General features: G+C 40.2%; 1 protein-coding gene across 3 annotated transcripts in view; it reads right to left on the bottom strand.

Annotated features, from left to right (window-relative positions):
* Positions 1-22,567, bottom strand: part of KIF5C (kinesin family member 5C) — a 143,645-nt gene that overhangs the window by 71,722 nt on the left and 49,356 nt on the right. For all 3 annotated transcript variants that reach the window (XM_015596694.2, XM_006921056.3, XM_015596693.2), the window contains exons 3-10: positions 22,039-22,112; positions 14,901-15,005; positions 11,010-11,058; positions 10,683-10,738; positions 9,874-9,961; positions 4,672-4,796; positions 1,595-1,699; positions 1,072-1,220 (exon numbers count right to left, since the gene is read on the bottom strand). In XM_015596694.2, the coding sequence (XP_015452180.1) occupies positions 1,072-1,220; positions 1,595-1,699; positions 4,672-4,796; positions 9,874-9,961; positions 10,683-10,738; positions 11,010-11,058; positions 14,901-15,005; positions 22,039-22,112 (751 nt within the window). The remainder of the gene's footprint in view (positions 1-1,071; positions 1,221-1,594; positions 1,700-4,671; positions 4,797-9,873; positions 9,962-10,682; positions 10,739-11,009; positions 11,059-14,900; positions 15,006-22,038; positions 22,113-22,567) is intronic.

Raw genomic sequence — 22,567 nt, 5'->3', positions numbered from 1 at the left:
TACACAATTTCCCATACAGAATGCTCATCCCCATTGTCCTTTATCTAGGCATCTTAAATTATTTCTTGGGCATAACTACACAGCATGCCCCCAGGAGAAAGGCAGGGAGCGCTCTGTGTATCCATTTACAAATGAGGCAGCTGAAGCCCACAAAAACAGGTCACTCGTCTAAACATCACACAATTGTTCAGAATCGAAGGGAATAATGGTAGTAGACTCCACATCTCCCAGCCTCAGCCCACTGAGCACTGAAGATGCTCAGATAATCTAAATCCACAGCCCCCAAGCACTCGAGGAACTAGCACCTGAGGTAACCATGCTGAGAGGATGGGGCTAACCACCTGCACCTCCATGACTGAAGGAGATTAGGCCTGGGGCAAGGCGAGGGGTGGGCAAGGAAGGAAAGCAAGGTATGAACCAACCCACACACATAAATGCTGTTTTAGGGTTACTGATGTGCCTGCAGCCCACCTCTTAAGACTTTCTAGACATCTAGGAAACCTTATTTAGACATTTTTGAAGGTGAGAAGATGGCAGCCATCTTCACCTTTCCTCAACATACACTCTGCACCTCCTACCCCCAGGGTTGATATGAGCATTTGTTTGCCCCGTTTTAATATTTATGCAACTACTGTACATTCACCTAAGTTTCTGGTTGTTCTATCGGCACTTTTGTAATGGATCCCAAATACTGGAGTTAAAGGTCGTTTTACCAGTCTTGAGCTGTATACACGTGAAATCCTGTGAACCTGAGTCACACTAAATTCCATGAGGAACAAAAGGAACACTTCACTCCATTATCAACAATCGCATCGATAGTAAGTTTGAGGGATTTTTTTTTTTTAACATCATACCTTTGATTGACATATACCTGCCCATTATTTTAAAACATGATTCTTTCTTTGGCCTCAATAAATGATGTCTCAAGTTTATAGATCACTTGTTAGATGCAATTTAGGAACCGGCTGCTGGCCTCCTCACTCTGTTTCCTATCTGACACTATTTCGTCGCCACTGACTCCTGACACATAAGACCCAGCTCAAAGCACGGGTAACAAGAGACCACACTCGCCTTTGTCCAAACATCAGCGTTGACTTCGTCTCAGCTTCGTTGAAGACAGAAGGAGAACAGCAAATGACAATGGTAGTTCTACAGTTCCCACCCAGAGAGTCCTGAAGAATCCGAGTCATCTTGCTGTCCCGGTACGGCACATGAGTTTTCTATTTAGGAAAAAGAAAAAGTACTGGCTGTTACAACCCAATCAAAGAAAAAAACACAGAGGCAAACAAGTGAGTGTTGGGGATACTGGGCTTAGAAAGACAAATGAAACAATAATTTGTTGCCTGGTCTTTGGATCTTGCCAAAGTTTAGACTGTCCATTCTGGGACCCAGCTCACAGGAAATTAGCATCACCATTCACACATTTTAATGAACTAGATCTCCCAGCAAGCAGTGCATCCACAGCCAGGATGCCCTTGGTCCCACTCCAAACGAACACAAACTAGTCTTTGGGGTATGTGGCAAAAAGAGTGCATGGACCCAAAAAGGCAACTTCTTATAATATCATTTAATCGATGGGGACAGGATCACTTACTGTCCCTTCTGCCAAGGCAGAGATCACATTTCCAAGAGCAGACAAAGATTTATTGATATTTTTAGCTTCGTCGAGAACAGCTCCCTCGGCACCAGTTTTGCTGACCTATGAGAGAGAAGAGAAAGCAGTGAGCTGCACAGGACGGCAAAAGCACAGAGTAGATAATTCCAATTCACAGGATGGCAAAGGGGTGGGGGGGATGAGGGGTGGGTGTGAATCCTCCTGGAATGCAAGGAAAAATAAAAGTAAGTAAGAATCACATTGATAAAATCTCCCCTTGTGCCTGAGGCTGGGGATTTGTTCTCTCTTGTCATTTTCCTCTCAATTAGGTTTTAGGGGAATGGCTGAAATGCCTCAAGTGGTGAAGCTGCAGACGCTTCCCTGGGGGACATCCATTCTGGAAAAGCAGGCTCTAAAAGCGCTGTCACTGCAGAAAGGCCAGGGCCAGGGGACACTGAATCACAGTTTCCACTCCAGAGGGAACCCAGGGCTTTAAGAGAAAATACTGTCCTGGCCACAGTGGAGAGACATGTTGGGAAAGTGTAAACTGCAAGCTCCAACTTCAGACAAACAACAAGAGGTGGCGGGGATGGTTGCTCAGATTCTGTTTCTTCCCCACGTCCCCGCAGTGAGGAAAAAGGGAACAATTATCTGAAACGAAAACTATTTTTTTTTAAGTCATTAGCACATAACTTTAATTAAAATTAATAGTTTAGATGAAGAACTAGACTAGCGTTTAAAATCAACTTCTGAAAAATCACATTTACATAAAGATAATAAAACAGACAAGCAGAAGTCCAAAAAAGGTGTAGTTTGTATGACTGTACTTGGATGAAATATACTGTTCAGGGTAGCATAATACTTAGGCCATACAAAGCCAGGAAGAGGAGACAAACAGAGAGGACAAACCCCCAGGTAGTATTTATTCCAGATTCCAAACTTTCCAATGGCCTCAAAAATGTTTAGCATTTCAAGAACATTCAACTAGAGCTCTTTACAAAAATGGCTACTGTGTCTTCAACATTTTTTGGTTTAGGCATGAAAAGTCAAGAAAATGTATATTACACTGTGAATTTGTTTTTTTCCTCTGCAGCCAGAGGGAGTGTGTACAGTTTCTCCTCTGCTGTTTTATTACTGGTAATTTTATATTTACAGTATTTGCTGTAGGGGGAGAGCAATTTACAGATGTTAGAAAAAGGGGAACTCAACATGATTCATAGCTCTGCTGACTGGACGACCGACACAGGGTAAGCAGCTGCTCTCTAAAGAAAGAAAAACGAGGAAATAACTTGCACAAAGACAGGTTTCAATTATGTATAAGGGAGAAATTCCTAACAATAGAGAGGAATGCATGTCCAGGGAAAGATTCTTTTCAAATAGGATAGATTCTCATCTCTCTGGGAATTGTGTGTATGGGCGCCTCTGCTTACAGATAGAGAAATAATACAGCTGCTAGGCCACAAATAATAATGTCTATTCACATGGCATTGTTGCTTTCATATTCGAGCGTCTTAACTCCATGAAATAATGCACGACAGGTACAATCACCTCCCTTTTACAGACAAAGAAAATTGAAGCTCCAAGAGATCAAATTGCCAGCCCCTGGGAAAAACACCATTTAAGGGAGTCGAGGACTAAAGCCCAGAGTTCTGTCCTACTAGATCACACTGACATATTCATGTAGATATATCCAGGGCAAAGGAAAACAGATGTGAGCGAAAGGAACAATGTGCAGAACCATAACTTAAAAATGCCTCGTAAATACCGTTAGCAAGAACCACTAACCCTGTGCAGAGGACAGGCCTCCTCTCTGAACTGCCAGCAGTTAGCATTTCTTCGACCGCATTTATGTCCTAAATATTCCTCCTGTGCTCTAAAAGGAAAGAGGGCAAACTTGGGAAGAGTGAAGGGGCCAATGGGCTCCTCGTCTGGACCCTTACAGTTGGAGCGGCAGCAAAGTGGGTCTAGAACTAAGCAATGCTGCTTTGTACTCTCATTCTGGTGGATGTCTGTTTATTAAAGTCACAAGCCCATACCAGTTAAACCAAGAATATCCAGCTGATTTTCTGCTCATGGCTTTACGAAGGTGTATAGGAGAACAATTTAAGTAGCTGTTACTTACATGGATGTTAGTGGCCATAACGGCGTCCAGCAACTCAGCAGTGGGTGCGGTTAAGTGGGAATCAATTACAGTTTGGGATACTGACCAAGCTTCAGGGCTAATAGCCCTGATGGGGACACTGAGCACAATGTCAGTGATGATGGATGCCATATGCGATTGTGCACATGGACTTGCTCTGTGATGTCGACCGGAGGGGGACAAGGCCCCCAAGCCAGGGTGTGGCAGCAGGAGCTCCAGTGATGCCATGGAAGTGAGGCTGGAAGGGGCGGGTAGGAGGTTTGGGAAGCCTATTTGGTCTGAAGTGTGTCCTCAGCCGGTGCCTGGGAGAGCATGGGACAGGATACAGATGCCTAACAAGAGCCCTGACTTAAACCAGAGGAGGGCTGGGGCTGGGGCTAAAACACTAGCTACAGGCCTCACAGCCTAAAGGAAGTGAGGCCAGGCCACCCACGAGAGACAAGGTCTCCGTGCCCGGTGCAGAGAGGAGCAGGGAATGTGGGGAGAGCCTCACGTTCCAGATTTCCTATCAGCAAACACACGTGCAGAGGCAGGACGGCTGCATTCCAACACAAAGCCTTTTCCTGGCCTATTGGTGCCTAGTACAACACGGAGATCTTTCCTTTTCTCAGGAGTACACGTCCCTCCTGCATTTGCAAGGCTGACTTTGCCAGGCTAAGTCCACACCGACATTTCCCTAATGTCATCATCAGAGCCTATAAAGCATAAATCAGAGTTGGCATTCAAAGCACCTCCTGTGACATGAATAGGGGACTTCAGGACCAGAAAAGAGCGAGCAGGGAAACGAAGGTTAAATTTAATAACATCTCGACGCAACATCAGAAATTTTAAAAGCTCTTTAAAACCAGGAAATAGAAAGGCATAAAAATTATACCATTGCACAGTGAAGCAAATAACAGGGGAAAATTATAGCTAATACAAATAAAGAACCAATTACCTTTTCGCTCCCAGCCAAATCAACTAGATAAAGCTTCCCACTGAGTTTTTTTTCAGTCTCTACATTCTCTTGTTTAATATTAATCAGGAAGATACTGTGACTTCTAGAGCTGTGTTCATTCATGTCTGAAAAGAAAAATAGTTTACTGCTCTACAAAGAACACATAAATTTAGGTAGCAAGCCTCTCTCATCTAAAAAGCACAACAAATTATGCCTAATAGCTCCGTTTTTTAAAGAAACTCCAGACAATTTCAAAAATTATCAGAGACCACTTCTTAAAAACAATGCTCATTCTAAAAAAGAAAGATTTAAAATATCTTTAAGTGGCAAAGAGATTAATCTAAAATCTTAGTCGATGGTTTAAGATATCAGATTCTCTAGCTCTGCCCGAAGCCCCATCCTCCAAAATCCCCAGCCAGCTCGACTTTCTCCTTGAAGAGTTCATAGCTCCCTCCACTGCCTCATTTTAATTCCCTCAGGTATTATCATCATGGTTAGTACCTGATGTGTTCTATCTTCTTCACATGTGTCAGTCTTGCCTTATCAGTAATATCATAAACTTTAAGGAAGTATTATAAATTAAGACACCCTTCTATAATCCATGCAAAGTACACAGAAGGTCTCCAAGATTAAATATGCTCCATTAGGACCAAGCACTGGAAATAAAAATCTTTTTGACCCCCTTTCTTTGTTCTCCAAGTAGGCAGAGACCCCAGTGATGATCTTATTCAACCCCTACCAGCAATCATGTCTTAAAACCATCTTACCAGATTATATGGAAAAAACCCTAAAGATTCCACCAAAAAAATATTAGAACTAATAAATAAATTCAGCAAAATTGCAAGATACAAAAGCAACACATAAAAAGTTGCATTTTTATGTACTAATAATGAACAATGCAAAAAAAATTAGGAAAACAAAGTAGAAATAAAATAATAAGATACTTAGGAGTAAACTTAACAAAGGAAGCAAGAATTAAGTACAGAAAACCACAGAATGTTGGTAAAAGAAACTAAAGAAGACACAAATAAATGGGAAGACACTGCCTGTTCATGGAATGGAAGACTTAACTATTGTTAAGATGACAATACTACCAAAAGTGATCAACGGATTCAATGTAATCTCTATCAAAATCTAAGTGATGTTTTTGTAGATATAGAAAAGTCCATCCTAAAATTCATATGGAATCTCAAGGGACCCAGAATAGCCAAAATAATCTTTAAAAAGAACAAAATTGGAGGTCTCATATTTATTTGTTTCAAAACTTAACTAAATTACGTATATATATCACATCTTCTTTAGCCATCCATCTATCAGTAGACACCTAGGTTGCTTCCACATCTTGGCTATTGTAAATAATGCTGCACAGAGGGTTTCATGTATCTTTTCAAATTAGTGTTTTCGTTTTCTTTGAGTATATACTGAGAAGTGTGATTGCTGGGTCATATGGTATATCCATTTTTAGTTTTTTGAGGACCCTCTATATTATTTTCCATACCCACAGTGCAACTACACTTTCTCCACATCCTCGCAAACACGTATTGTTTGTTGACTTTTTGGTAACAGCCATTCTGACTGACATGAGAGGTATCTCGTCGTGGTTTTGATTTGCGTTTCCATGATGATTAGTGATACTGAACATCTTTTCATGTGTCTATTGGCCATCTGTATGTCTTCTTTGGAGAAAAGTCTTTTCATGTCCTCTGCCCATTTTTCAGTCAGACCGATTATTTATTTGTTCTTGAGTTGTATGGTTTCTTATATATTTTGGATATCAACCCCTTATCAAATATCTCATTTGCAAATATATTTTCCCATTCAGTGGGTTGCCTATTTGTTTTGTTGAAAATGTGGCACATGCACACACACACACACAATAGAATATTATGCAGCAATAAAAAAGAATGAAATCTTGCCATTTGCAACAACATGGATGGACCCAGAGGGTACTTTGCTAAGTGAAATAAGTCAGGAAAAGAAAGACAAATACTGTATGGTTTCACTTATATGTGGAATCTAAAAACAAAACAAAACAAAACAAAAATGGACTCATAGAAACAAAGACCAAAGGGATGGTTAGTAGAAGGCAGCGGGTGGAGGTATAGGTGAAAGGAGAAGGGGAATATAGTTAATAATATTGTGATAAGTTTGCACCGTGACAGATGATTATTAGAATTAATGAGGTGATCACACTGTAAGGTATAAAAATGTCAAATCACTATATTGTACACCTGAAACTAATATAACCAACATAAGATTGTACACCAACTATACTTACACATACTTTAAACCCTCATATAATAGAGTCAAATAATTTTCGACAAGAGTGTCAAGACTATTCAATGGGAAAGGCCAGTCTCTTCACCACATGGTGTTGAGAAAACTAGCTATCTACATGGAAAGAAAAAAAAGTTGAACTTTTACCTTAGGCCATATATAAAAAATAACTACAAAAGGATCAAAGACCTAAATGTAAAAGCTAAAACTATAAAACCTTAGAAGAAAACACAGGAGAAAAGCTTCATGATACTGGATTTGGCAATGATTTCTTAGATATGACATCAACAACACAAGCAACAAAAGAAAAAAATAGATAAATTGGACCCCATCAAAATTAAAAACTTTTGTGCATAAAAGGACACTATCAAAAGAGTGAAAAGGCAACCCTCAGAATAAGAGAAAATATTTACAGATAATATATCTGATAAGGCAGTGGTCCCTAACTCCCGAGCTACAGACCAGTACCAGTCTGTGGCCTGTTAGGAACCCGGCCGCACAGTAGGAGGTGAGGGGAGGGCCAGTGAGCAAAGCTTCATCTGTATTTGCAGCCGTTCCCCAGTGCTAGCATCACTGCCTCAGCTCCACCTCAGATCATCAGGCATCATATTCTCACAGGAGCACAGGTCCCTGGTGCCAAAAAGCTTGGGGACCACTGAGATAAGGGATTGATATCCACAATATATAAAGATCTAAAAATCAACAACGACAACAAAACAAACAACTCAAATTAAAAAAGGAGCAAAGGACTTGAGTAGACATTTCTCCAAACATGTATAAATGACTTATAACCACATAAATAGATGCTCAACATCACTAATCATTAGGTACATGAACCACATTGAGATATCATCACTTCACACCCATTAGGATGGCTATTAAAAAAACAAAAAAACAAACAAACAAAAAACCCCAGAAAATAACAAGTGTTGACAAGGATATGGAAAAATTGAAATTCTTGTGCACTATTGGTGGGAATATAAAATAGTGCTGCTATGGAAAATAACATGGTAGTTTCTTAAAAAAATTAAAAGTATAACTACCTTATGACACAGCAATTCTAGTATTACACCCAAAAGAACTGAAAGCAGAAACTTGAATGGGTATTTATATATCCAGGTTCATAGTAGAACTATTTATAATACTCAAAAGGTGGAAGCAACACAAATGTCTTATCTATGGATGAATGGATAAATAAAATGTGTTATATACGTACAATGCAATATTATTCCGCTTTTTAAAAGTAAAATATCCTGACACATGCTACAACATGGGCAAAGCTTGAGGACACTGTGCTAAATGAAATAAGCAAGTGATAAAAGGATTTGTATCATTCTTATATGAGTAGAAATTAGAGTTGTCAAAATCACTGAGACATAAAGTAGAACAGTGGGTACTAGGGGCTGGACAGAGGAGTATGGGGGATTATTATTCAATGGGTATAGAGTTTCACTCTGTGATATTAAAAAATTCTGGAAATGGAGAGTAGTGATGGTTGTACAATACTGTGAATATACTTAGTGCCACTAAATTGTACACTGAAAATTGTTTAAATGGTGAATTTTATGTTATCCATATTTTACCACAATAATTTAGAAAACTATATTTCCATTTTCCTACCAGAAAAATAGCAATGTTCTAGACCAACAGTTCTGAACCAAGGGGCCAAGATGAACTGTCAATTATACCATGAATAATTCATGACTAGCTTAAGAAACCAAGCAAATAACTTCTTTATGAATGACATGTTATTGTTATAAGAATATGAGTCTTTCCTTCCTTCACGTATGAGTGTGTGTTGTAAGCAAGAGAGAAAGTGAGGTTTAACCTATACTGTTTGCAGGTCTAGGCTTACCTATGAAATTTGACACATATGTGAATATCATATGATGTCTGTCAGGGTAGAGAAAAAGTTGAGAATTACAGTGCTAAATCACAGAATCATAGAACCTTGGGTGGAAGAGACTTACAGAGACTAGTCAACCAATCAATACTTGAATCTCTTCTACAACATACAGAGAACTCACTACTTCTCTGGATAGCAGGTGTTAACTGGGGCAGCTATAAAGATGAGAAAGTTCTTGAGGCAGGTCAAGATCTGCCTCCCTGCAGCTTCCACAATTCTGGGTGGTCTAGCCATTTGATCAAATCAAGAGAGCTGACTATCTTAACGTCAGCACTTCGAAAATGTTAAGAAATACTGCACTGTCCACACATCCTCACCAGATTTTTTTTCTCTTCCAAGCTAGAAATCCTTCCAAGCTAGAAATCATAAGTTCATTCAGCTTCTCTTTATATGAACACACTCTCATTTTTCTATATCCCTCTGAATAAGACATCTTTTCATTGAACTCTGCTGTTCTAATACCATATGACCTGCTTCCCTGAGATGTGCACCATGCTAAGGAAGAAACCACAAGGTAAACAAGCTGGCCTGAATGTGTTTGTTATAGACACAGCATCAAAAAGTTTTCAATAAAGCTCTGCTTCTTTTCCTTTTATACAGAGGGCAGAAATCTAGTACGGTTTTCTTTCCATGTGTGTGACTGGCATATAGAATTCCTTGGTTTGGATTTAAAAAAGAAACTGAACAATAACATAGTTAAAATTAATAAACTTAGAAGCTTAGTTTCCCCTCTTTGGCTTGTTGGTTGGTTATTTGCCCATGTTCGGTCTTAGGCTCTTACCAGGGTCCACGGAGTCTCACCCAGGATCTCTAAGAGTTCCCTGGAAAGCAGGAGGCGCTGCTCCCCACGACCTCCTAGACACACTCACTGCACATCCCTTGTGTGTTTGCTCCGGACACTGCTTTCCAACCGCTTCCTGTGCATTGTTTTACTTAGACCTCATAACCCACCCCTCCTGGTGGGTAGGCAGACACTTGCATCCTAAATTAGAGGGGAGGAAACACCACACCATGCTTACTTGTTACAGCCACGTGTCGGTTTGCTTTGCCTTCATCTATCACATCCATGACTTCCTCGGGGCTGGACACAAACCGCTCAGTGCACCCCTGCAGCAGAGTCAGTTCGGGTTCACCATTAAAAAATTGAAAAGCAATAATATTTTCAAACAGCTAAACATATTCCCACTTTTCTTCTGGATGTGCAAATCAAGAGAAAGGCTGCAATGTGGATCTGACAACTTTTTCTCCTTGCCTTAGGCTCGAATTATACATTAAAAAGAAATCTGAGCAGCCCCTAGGAAACTCAGAAAAAAAAAAAAAACAGAAAAGAAATGCCGACTTCCTTGGGTTTTTTAGCACAGATTCAAACTCAGCAGCAGTGCAGACAGAAATAAAGAAGAAAATCAATGGCAGAAAAAGAAATGGATGAAGTTGTGTTTGGCCTTCCATCTTTATTTATTACCATCTAGACACTGATTTTAATTAGATGCTTTGAAGTGCTAGACATAATGCTATAATAGGCTTCGCCTAACAGCAAAGCATAAACGATTGTACTCAATACCAAAGCCTATTTAAATGTGAATAGTAAATGTTTGTTCACTTCTACAATTCTTCCCTCATGTGATTAGACATCTGTGATACATTCACAAAGAGAGATGACTGAAGAAATTGTCAGTTTTTTTAATCAGATGTATTGTAAACATAAGGAATATGATTAAATATCTATATGCACTTCATATAGATAATACTCTGGGCATCTTATGTAATAATTATTATGAGAATGACTGAAGAGAAATCAATTGCATCGTCAACCAAGTTTTCCTCATACCTTTACATACGGGACTCTGTTTTTATCTTCATGAACAGCCAAGTTTGTCTTGGATACTATAGAGATAATGAAGACATACAAAGAAGAAAAGAAAAGTTAAAGACCCTGTATTGGAGGAAAAAATAGAAACTGTTACAGAAGATAAGCAATTCTAATCTCTCATGGAAATTTAAGCCTTGGCTGAGAATAAGCAGACAGCCTGAAGGCAAGAGAACATCTCTATAAATCTTTATTAATTCTTTAAGCAGAAGCGCTTTAAATTATTTCATCCTCTCTAGACTTTAGTTACAGAACAAATAAAGAACAAGCATTCAGGTTACTACTCACCATCGAGTAAGTCCCTGATTTTGTCCAAGTAGATCTCAAAATAGGAAACCTGTTAAAAGCAAATTGAGTTTGAAACAGAAATGTCACCCTATGTTACAAAAACATCATTTTTAGAACTTATAAAAGTGTTTTGTCACACATTAGCTAAGAAGTATAAGGAATCCAAAGCAAAGATTCAGAGTCCCAGAGTGCAGAGCTCCAGCTCACCCTCCTATGTCCTCCTGCCTCCTGCCTCGTCAACTTGCTCAATGAGTCCCTGCTCAGCTCGGGCTACTCCCTGTCCTCACACGTCACAGCTCCCTATGGTTTGATTCAGATGTTATTTAGATCATGTGCTAGACAGCCACTTACAGGTGGACTCTAGCTTTTACCTTAGATGAACACCAAGCAAACTTCCAGGTATGACATCAGCTGGAATTAAACAAACGTCCTTTACAAGTAATTGTCAAAAATCAGCAGGCCTCACCTTATGAATGATATTGACAGCCTTAACAGACCAGAGCTAGAGCATGGTCCAAACATTTACATGAAGGAAGAAGTGGGGAGAGGCAAGGTAAAGGCACTTTGCTGGGAACTATGAGAGCTCAGCAAGGTAACTGGGAGAGAAATCATGATGGTGGCAGGTTTAGAGTCCAGGAAGGATTTGAACAAAATGTGATTTAATGAAAGGCAATTAAACTGTGAGAGGGAAAGGAAGCCTTCCAATTAATCATTCTCAAACCTCAGTCCCAGCACTGCCTACGTCAGCATCTCCCATAGCGTTTGTTTAAATCGCAGAGCCCTGAACCTGAGAACAGTCCTCCTGAAACAGAATCTCCAAAATAGGACCTAAAACTCAGCTTCTAGACTCCCCAGGTGATTCACATGAAAGCTAACCTCTGAGAACAACTTTAACGAAATATGAGCTTGAAAATTTAATTCACATGTAACCAATATCCTAGGCCTCAATTTTCCTTCTGTCAAATGAAGCCATTAGACTTGATGACGTAAAAAATTCCCTCTAGGATTCTGCGTTCTGTCTACAGCTGCCTTTTGCCTCCCAGATAAAATTTTCTCTCCTTCATGGGTGTTTTGGAAATCTAAACAAAAGAATGGACAAAAAAGTTGTTTTAAAAAGGTTGAAAAAAGTAGTTGTAAAGTTGAGGTGTGACTACAGGTGAAACTTCATCTCCACATCCCAGCTCTGGACCAGTCCTGCCTCTAGTTGGGGCAGCAAGTGTAGACTCCGAAACCTGGCATCGGTCCTAATCTATTTCCGCCTCAGCTCATTATCTTTTGTCTGCATCTCAGCATGGAAACTCCTGACTTCCTAGTTTTCCTGAGACCTGGGGTCCTGGCTTCTAACCCTAGAATCTATAGCTGGACATCCTCTTCATGTTGCCTGTCTCCTTGCCTGTTTGATTGTCCCTCAAACTCCCCAGTCACTAAGCCTCATCTGTGTAGACACACCTACCTGTCCTTCAAAAGATGTACTGCTGCTGCTCCCGGAATCCTATGGGTCTGTTTGGTCTCAATCTCAGACACCTCTCTCTAACACAGCCCTTCCTGCAGCCTGCTCAACCTTGGTTCCAACCCATTCTACGTATTCCAGAATTGTCTGGCTTTCATTAAGACATTTCCATTATCTTTGAGATCTTAAACACGTGCACTCATTTACACAGATTACAGGGAAAATTAATTACAACTAAAGAGCATTCATGAACTAGATATTAGCAAATGTGGCAATTAGAATTCTGTCCACATTTAATATAAGTAGAAAGAGAATTCTGATTCGCTAATTTCTTTTTACCACAGCAATTACTGGCTGTTTTTTGGGGGGGAATGGGGGGTTGATTTTGCTATTTTTGTCACTTCAAGTACTCTGTGAGACCAGGTAAAAGAAAAATAAATAGGCACTGTTTGGCATGTAGCAATAGCAAGTTCAGAAATAACGTTTAAAACCTCCGTGGGACCCGCTTTAAGGAACAGATTTTCAATATTGCCTTAATCGAGCCTCTTTTTCTTAATTAGGCCTGTCGCTCCTCAGTTCAAAATACGAAGTAGTCAATAATAGCTAACTTGCCCACTTATGACCATTATTTATGAAACAGTAGACATAACTACAAATGCAGATCGGAAACAGGAACAGTAAAATTCAGCCCTAGAAACCAAGGTGTTGTTCCTCCTCTCCTCTCCCTTCAGGCTGAGGCTTTTCTTATCTTCATAAGATTCTAATGCAAGACTATTTTGAGGGCAGTAATTGGTTTAACGTCTTACTCCAGGATTATCCCATAAGAACCCTACAGTAGTTTGAGGTATTTACATACAAACAGCCTTAAAGATGCACTAAGCTCCTAAATCTTGATCCCATCAAAGCAACAAGCTTCTGTACCCTTAGATATAAAGAACCCTGGCAAGAAGCCACTTTAGTCAGAAAAGGGAATTGTAAGGAAAAAGATTTGCCAGATGTAATTTATCACTGGCAAACAGTTATTGCCTTGTTTTTATGTACTTCAGGAAAGGTATTTAGCAGAAATAAGTAAAAAGGCACTGTATGTGGAGCTGGTCAGATTGGGCGTTTAATCTCAACTCTGCCAATGATTTGCTATGTACCTTTGGCTATCTGGATCTATGCCTTTGAAATTCCAGTTCCGCAGCTCTAAAATGGTGAGCCTAGTGCACTAAGGTCCCAGTCTTCAAGGCTGACCAGCCTCTTGGCTGACCTGCTCAGCTCCACATCTTCTTAGAACTATCCCTTCCTCCGCCCCACCTGCTGTTGTTAACCCCGTCCCCAGTCAGCCACTGCATGCCTGACACTGCTCATCAGAGCTGGGGCCTCACCTACTGCAGCCTGGGCGGGTGATCCACTTCCCTGGGAATTAGGAATTGGAAATAAGGGAATGTGGAGCAGGAGCTGCCATGATGCCTCCTTCTCCAACCAAGAAAAAGAAGAAAGTAAGCAAGATGGCAGAGAACAGAATTGGGGGATGATGAAAATGTTCTGTAATTAGTGATCGTCGAGACTCAAAACCATCGAGTTGTACACTTTAAAGGGGTAAATTTTATGGTTTGCGAATTACATCTCAATTTTTTTTAAGTTAAAAAGAAAAACAAAGGAAAAGTAGGACCTAGATTTCTTGCTTCTCCACAACCCCTCCCCCAATACACCTGCTATCAGATTCTGTATTTTATAATAACTTTCTCTACTTGCTTAAACAAGTGGCTTTCAGTCACTTACAAGAAGTTTTAAAGAATATATCCCTATTACCAACGTTATGAATTTAAGCCAGAACGCAGGCTCTGGTTTTAAGAAAGAGAAAAAAAAGATGGAGAAAGAGAATTCACTTCCCTAACACTTCTCAACAAAACACTAGTCTGTCACACTCCAAGGCGAAGGGTGGGTGTGTGCGGGATATGTCCACAGTCAAGTTGGGAAAGGTAATATATTCCATGTCTTCTTTGCAGAATCACATTACACGATAACATATTTAAGCTTGTGATAAATTTAACATTGTTCAACAGCATTTTTCCAGCTTATTAGGCAACATAAGCATTTTCCTTGGTAACCCACTTATTAATAATGTAAAGAATGTGTTCCATGAAACACATTTTGGAGAAACCCGAACATGGACACATTCCAGTCATAGCTACAGAAATCTCCAGGGTAAAGGGTAGAAGTCAGGCAACTATCAAGATGATTCCAATATAAAGAAGATTTTTATCTGATCTTGCTATCTCAAGCAAACCATCCAGATAGCTAAGTATTCCTTAGCCATTAAATAAAAAATACGGATCTACCTACCACAGGAATGTCATTTAATAAGATCGTCTTTTCCATGTCTAAAATAAAAAGAGAGCTAAAAAACAACTTTAGGCTAGTTCTTCTCTTGGATCTCAATCGATGGCACTTACCTTGATATGAAACTCCAGGTTTTCATCCATGGAATAAATATGGTCAAAGATGTCGTGCGCGATCCTTGGGATGATCCCCATGAGTTGAGGGTCATGCAGCTTCCCCTAATGGGTGAAAAACACAACACAGGTGCTAATGAGTGCTGGGAAACATGAGAGAATGGGGACCATACAGAACTCCATGCGGCATCCACACATGGGCTGTCTGCTCCTTGGAGCTCTACTGGACAGGCCGACATACCAGAAGTTAGCAGAATAACTCAACGTGTTAGTCTTTTTACCCAGCCAAGACGAGGTTGTTCTGTCAGATCTGAAGTCCCACAATATTCTTTCCTGCTGCCACTCAGGGCAACAAATCAATGTGTATGGGAGTGACTGTGTCAGTAGGAAGGTGGGGAGGAAGGAGAAGGACGGAGAATATATGACTATATAGCATATATGACTATAACATACTAAGTGTAAGTTTCATTTTTGAATTTTCACAAACTGACCAGAACCTAAGAATCCAAGATAATCTACTTTAATAAAATCAACTCAGGAGCTAATACATATGTGGATGAAAAAAGGGATTTTATGGAAAGTAACTTCACAGGGTGACCCAATCATAAATTCCTGACTGGGCAGGTCATGGTGCGTAGTCACTGCCCCAGGAAAGTAACTTTTTAGTAAAAGGTTTATCTTTGCCTTAAGCAGTCTCTGTCCTTTGTTTCTGTGCATCTAGGTTAACACACCTTTGAAATAAGCCATAACCACCCTCAAGAGAGCACATAACCTTGTTAACTATCCTGTAATCCAATCTCTGCTTTCTTTCACCCCACCTCCATGTAATGTTCCTTACTTTCCCTCCTTAATTTCAAATGCAGTAAAAAAAAAAAAAAACTGCAAAATTGTTATTCTCCAGAGCATTTGAGATCTTGCTCTCCGGCATATGTCATCATCAGTTTGGCTGAAAGAAACTCATAAAAATTCTCTATGGGATTGAACATTTCTTAACATTGACACATATATAGTTTCATTAATGTCATCATTTCTAAAAAAATTCCTAAGAATCTTATTCTAAAAATACTTTCAGTATCATTTTATAAACCAATCAAGAACATCTCTTATCAATTTCATTTTAAAATCTGTAATTCCCAGCCCTAATTGTTCCAAATATTTGGCTACTTCTAATACCTAAATCCACATGTATGATATTCTTATTATTTTCTATCCTTTTTTTCTATTTCTATTACTGAGAGGTAGAGGGATAGATTAATTTTTCTGCTATTTGGACTATCACTAAATCCATTTTTAAGATCTAGATTTTGCCACTTCTGAAGACTTTCAGAAAGAGATGCCACAGGATCTGAAAGCAATTCCTAAAGAAGTCCAGAGGTGTTTAGCGATGGCCTTAGCACGGGCCCGGGGTGGATAGCTCCTAGAGAGCTGTGTATGCCAACACTCAAATGAACACTAAAGTTTCGTTCGGTCTGCAGATCCAAAGTGATCATTGGCAACTATATTCCCAGAGAATTTTTCAGACCTTTAGAAAAATATAAAACCTTAGGAACAAGCAGAACTGGAAGAAAAGCACAAAGCCCAGTTTGCTCTTTAGTTTTCCAGGGATGTCCAATGACCTTTGCAGTTTTGACTCATATCCTTGTTCCAAATCTGCCCAATACCTGGAATATCGGCTTTGTTTTTCCCAATCAAATCCTCTTTTTCCTTCAGGGGTTCGCCACACAGTGCCTCCCTGACAGGCTGACTTTCAAGCCAACATCTAAGCTGGCAAAAGCAAAACGTCATGTGAACTCAGCACCAACTACAGGCCAGAGAACACTTGACTAATCCTCCTTCACGCACCTGGTTCCTGACCTTCCACTCTATGAAAAGCAAGAGAAAAGCTGAATTCAGATACGTCTGGCCTCTAGCAAAGCTCTCCTTCCTGGGAAATTGGGTTACTCTCTAGAATGCCCCCCATCTGCTTAAGAATCCTAAGTCATTTGATGTGTTTATACTGTTTTTAAGTTTGACTGTACACACTCTAAAGGCAGGGATGACCAGTGCATACACACTTCCCCCCACTGCTTATCATAATTAGTATAGTACCTGTTGCACAGAATTATTGTAGAACTTAAGTGAAACAATATTTATGTGCTTAGTGATAATAAGTGTTATCATTATATTATTCAGCTCATAGTAAGTTCTCATTAAGCAGTTGTTGGGGTTTACATGATCTGAACAAGCTAAAAACATTTCTATCACAGACTATTAGTACATACCTTATGAAACAGCACCAAATGACTGAGACTAAAAGGCTCAGATGTTGGTAACTTTACTTCACATAGACCATTGTAAACATGTAACAAACCAAATATTGGACCCCACATACTCTGTGGACTGTGGAAACTGCTGGCAGAAATGATATTTACAGTGAAAACACAGTTCTGTGTCAGGTCAAATGTCGTGACACCACTGCGTCGATCTGACTCAGAGAGTCTGAAAAGTGTCCCCCACCCACTCCCTCCAGAGCTCTTTAATAATTCATCATAATCCTTTAGCTTTTCTTCAGTAGTCCACAGCCAAACAAGAATGATTGATAATCCAAAAATCTTTTATAATTTATTTAAATCTGTTTCCCTAGCTGCTTTTCCATTCAACAGATATATCCCCAATTGATTCCTGGCTGAAAACGTATTGACATTACTTTGTTTGTCTTTGTTAGAGTAAGAACCAAGGCAGAACCAGGAATGAGCCTAGGACACTCCCCATTTTTTTCTTTTTCTTTTTAAATTAAATGTATTGGGGTGATACTGGTTAATAAAATTATATGGGCTTCAAAAGTACAATTCAATAATACATGGTCTGTATATTGTATTGTGTGTTACCCACCCAAAGACACTCCCCATTTTGCTTTCCTAAAGTCTCCACTCGAACATCACATGAAAGGGAAGCACATGTTCGTTTGGAGAAGGTGGAATGATACCCCTGGCCTCATAGTGACAGAAGTGATCCCTAACCTACCACAGGTTTAGGGGCAGGGTCTAGCTCATAAGCCCAAGAGTGGTAAGGACCTTTATGTTCAGCAAACTGAGTCTGCCCAAACAATCTGTGCACACTTGTGTATGGATGTGTGTGTGAATGGTATGTGGATGTGTATGGTGTGGGTATGTAGTCTGCATGGATATGTGGTGTGTATATGGTGTGGTGTGTATATATAGTGTGCATGTGTGGCATATGTAGTGTATGGTATGGTATATGTGTATGTAGTGTGGAGTGTGATTGGTGCGTGTGTGCTGATGTGTTGTGTGTGTGTGTGTGTGTGTGTGTGTGTGGTGTGTGTGTATGAGAAAGATCTTCACTGCTTCTACGTTGATTGCCTTGCATATGAAATACACATGCACATACACAACATATATTCACCTCAGGCAATAAAACATGGTAAAGGAGCAGAGCCTATTCAGAGAACAGAATAGCTCCCTCCATCTGGGGTGAGTGATATGGGATGGCTTCTTATGAAAAACCAAATCCTGAGGGATGAATAAGATTAAGGATGAGCAAAGAGGATGTAGGCAGAGAAGAGATGGGAGTTTACACAACAAAGGTACAGGAACTGAGAAAGAACAATGCCCCTTTAGAGACCAGTGACACGTTTAGTTGGTTGGAGAACTAAGGATGGACTTGAGTAGAAAAGGAATGTACCACTTCATCATCTTGTCTCCCCCAGAAATCAAAAAAGGAAAATATGTTTTATACTTGCATCCTATGTAATACTCTTCAAAAACTTTCCCCACTTCTGATCATGACCTTCTTGGAGCAAGTGTGAAAGAAGAAATCAGACCCAGACCATCGGTCATGGAACAAGACTCCCTCTGTTCCAGCCCCAATTGCCTCCTCGGTGTCCCAAAAAGGACAGAGGTTTCTGAAACACTTAAAAAGGGAAAGCAGGCAGCCTAGCAGCTCAGAGGAGCACCAATGCATCCAGACAGACTCACTGAAAATCACCTGACAGGCTCCGCTCAGCAGCAGGGCTGCCTGCACCACCATTCAATGGCTTCCAGGTCTCCCTTTGGGCTGAAGGAAAAAACAGGGTGTCTCCATCCTTTTATTATTTATTTATTTACTTTTATTGCAACAGTTTGATTTATCATAGGTGCAGACAAATAGTTATGATTATATTTTGCCTCTATATAATCATACTTCTAAGTAGTACAATTCCAACCTTTTCTATCACTGTGCTGAAGAGGGCTACAAAGTGGGGCACGGGGCCAAGAGAAGCCCTTCCTAGCATCACACACTGAACAAAAGGTCAGCCTTCCTTCCCCATTCAGCCAGCAGCCCCAGCAGATCCTCCAATGCCAGTCCTGTGAGCTCTCGCTGCGCAAGCCGGGGCCCAGGGCACAACAAGCTTAGCGTCGACACCATCAAGTGTTTCATATTTTTACCAAAATCCGCCTTAAATGCTCCATCTTCAGAAGCTAATCTTTCCAATTTTGTGTAGGCTTATCTGTTTGTTCCTCTCAATAGAAGGTAATGGAATCACCACTGGATGTCAAACCAAAAATGGAGGGATTAAAATGGAAAAAAAGCTTTAAAATGTGACAGCTCCATCCATTCATGGAGTTAACATCCCCTTCCGAAAGCCTTTGAAAGATCTCAATGTGTAATTCCGAATACATAAAATCCTCCTTTCAGAGGGTGCAACCCTGCAGAGTTTTATTTTATTTTTTTTTAATTTAATTGCATTCCAGGGTCCTAGATTTTTTGCTCTCCTACAGTCTCCGTGACTTAAGCTTGGAGCTCCTTCTTTCCTGTTTTCCTCTAAAATATCTTCTACCTTTTCCACAATCTATAATCACCCTACAGAGAAAACCAGATGAAATGGGGTTGGGGCGGTAGGGGGGTGGCAGTAGGAAAGTCCTCACATCCACTCATGTAGGCATGAGTATGTGGTCTCCAAAACCCACGACAAAGAAAAGCAACTCGTTGCAATCGAACTTTTAAAACCGACAAGGAGGAAGACATGAGAGAATACGGGCAGCTATGAGAGTGATCTGCACAGAATCCAGTCCCCATGAGTCCCTCTGGGCCCTCAGCACTGTTACAGGCATTGTGGGTTTACACCATGGGACAAAGAGGGCTGGAGATGCTCTGATTTAATGAAATGCCTCCAACTTTAGTTTTAAATTGCTGGCATACCTCTTTGCCATCATTTTACAGCCACGTGTTCTCCCCACATACAAATACAGACTAAGCCTTCGCTCTGGGGTCAGGTCTCTTCTTTGATGGTTTACAATTTAAGTATCTGACATTTAGCAAAAACTTTACATTTTCCAAAGACGAATTAATCCCAAAGCTAAAAAGATCACTCTTGTAACCATTCCTTAAGATTTTGAAGGATTTTAAATCATGTATTTTTTTTTTTTTTAGTGGTTGTTATTTTGTATATTATTTGGTAATTTTCCAAAAACCTAAAGAATGATTGATAGCCTCATGAGTTGCTCTCTCTTTCCTATGCCTTATGATCTATGCAGGAGTTTTTGTCCATGGGTGGGACTTAGTAAATGTATAACCACGACTTTTCTAGCACCCAGAAGGTCAAAGGTCTGGGGCCCTGTAAGAGAAGCAAGCGATGAGCTGGAGCAGCAGAGCGGGAATAGCCATGCCTGTGTGTCAAGGTGTCCTACTGAAGGATATGAGATGCACAGATGAGGGGCCCATGAAGCTCAGGTGTCAGAGAGCAGTTCTGCTGTCTAGAAGATGTGGTAAATAAATCTGTGCTTCCTTTAATCTGTGCGGTCTCTGAACCTCTTTGTCTCCAGCAGAATGGTGAAAGTGAGTCAACACCACAGAAATGAGATCCCCCAGAGTCATACCCCATAGTTGAAATTGGTGTGAACAGAACATCAGAGCCCTGAGGATTTTTGGCCTCCTGCCTTTGAAATCTCTTCAATAGGAATGATTCATGAGCTAAACTGATTCTGTAGCAGCCGTCTCAGTGATATTCCCAGAAGGGCACCGTAAATGAAAAAAATCTAAGCTTGAAAGATTAAGGATTCATCTTACCCCACCCCCCCTCCCACCTCTCCTCACCTGTCAAGAGGGCCCAGCCTTTTGAAGAGCTATCCGGCCCTGAAGGCCTTCTAGGAGTCCACTAGAAAGCAGGGAGAGAAGGGGGTAAAAGGGGCCAATTCTGTCTGTAGATATGCCTCATCTGGATGACAGACTGGAGCCACAGGGCTTCACAGCCAACAAGGTGAACTGGGGTCACACTCTCAAGCGCCCAGAGGGGTCAAGTGTGTAAATTAACGAGGAAGGATACTGAGTGTAATTAACATTCACTCACAGTGTGCGTAGAGTAAACGGAGTAAACGGGCAGACTGGAGAGTCCAGCCCCATACACATGGGTTGGCCAGGGCCACCACGAGGGTATCATTTTAACAACTATTTTATCAAACCTCCTAGGTGACAGCCGCTGTTCCAGGCACTAGAAATGGGAACAAGACAATGGAGATTCCTGCTTTGGTGAAGCTTATACTTTATATTATGGTGTTGCTTGATCTTCAGAATTTTCAAGCAAATTTGGAAACTTAGAATTATTTGAAATCATTCCATTTTAACCACTGCTTTATATTTAAAAAAACAAACAAACGAATCAAAAAAAAAACAAAAAAAAAAACCCACCATTGTGCAGGCCAAATAAAAATATGTCGGTGGGCTGAATTTGGTCCTTAAGTCAACTTCTTTATTATCTGACCTACAGTTTTTTCTTTCTTTTGAGGAGACTCACTTCCCCTGAGGCCTCCTTTAGGGTAAATGATTTTTATAACAGACTTCCTCAGACTGGATGGACTCCAGTCCACAAGGATACTTACATTGCCGTTTAACTTATTGATGATTGTTTTTTAATAGAATTTATTATTATTATTTTGACGGAGCTATTAACAAAGGATTTTTTTAAATACTGAACTTCTGAGATTTTATTACTCATCACTATTTTAAAACTCCTCAGAGACACAATAAATTGGCCAAACATAATCATCCCCTTAATCATCTCTACTGCCCAGTAAAAAAGCCACATGGCACCTCAAATTTGGCTGGGAGCACCATTCTGTTCAGTCATCCCAGAGCCTGACGTCACAGCATGCTGCACTCTTACCTCCATGGTATGCGTTTTTCCCGATGAAGTCTGTCCATATGCAAAAATTGTCCCATTGTAACCTTCGAGGACATCTGCAAGCAAGGAAATAAATTAAAATTAACTAATTACTTTGATCATATGCATATTTTTAAATTACATTTTCTAAATGGCCCAGCTCCATTTGCATTTTGAGTAGAACTGTGAGATAAAAGCAGAAATGAAGGCTTCCACTGTTCCACAAATAAAGAGAAACAGACTCACGTTACTACAGAATATATTTAATGAAGAAGGAGGCAGACACATTTTCTCCCAGTAATGTTAAAATTAAGACAGATATTGAGCAGTATGCTTTCTTTTTAGTAGAAAGATATTTCAGTTTTCTTCTAAGTTGATCTCTTGAGATCAGTCAGAGGGAAAAAAACATTATCCATGCCCTGTGTCTCTGGAGTGAGGTACAGAATAGGATTTCTTTCCTGAAGATCTGATTTGGGTTCATTTAAACCCTGGCTCAGGTGAACTCCTTGAGGATATTTCTTGTGAGGGCTGC

Source organism: Pteropus alecto, unplaced genomic scaffold, assembly GCF_000325575.1.
Source record: "Pteropus alecto unplaced genomic scaffold, ASM32557v1 scaffold3, whole genome shotgun sequence".
In the NCBI taxonomy this organism is placed as follows: Eukaryota; Metazoa; Chordata; class Mammalia; order Chiroptera; family Pteropodidae; genus Pteropus; species Pteropus alecto.
Note: the sequence above shows the minus strand (reverse complement) of the source record. Positions and strands in the feature narration are given on the sequence as shown.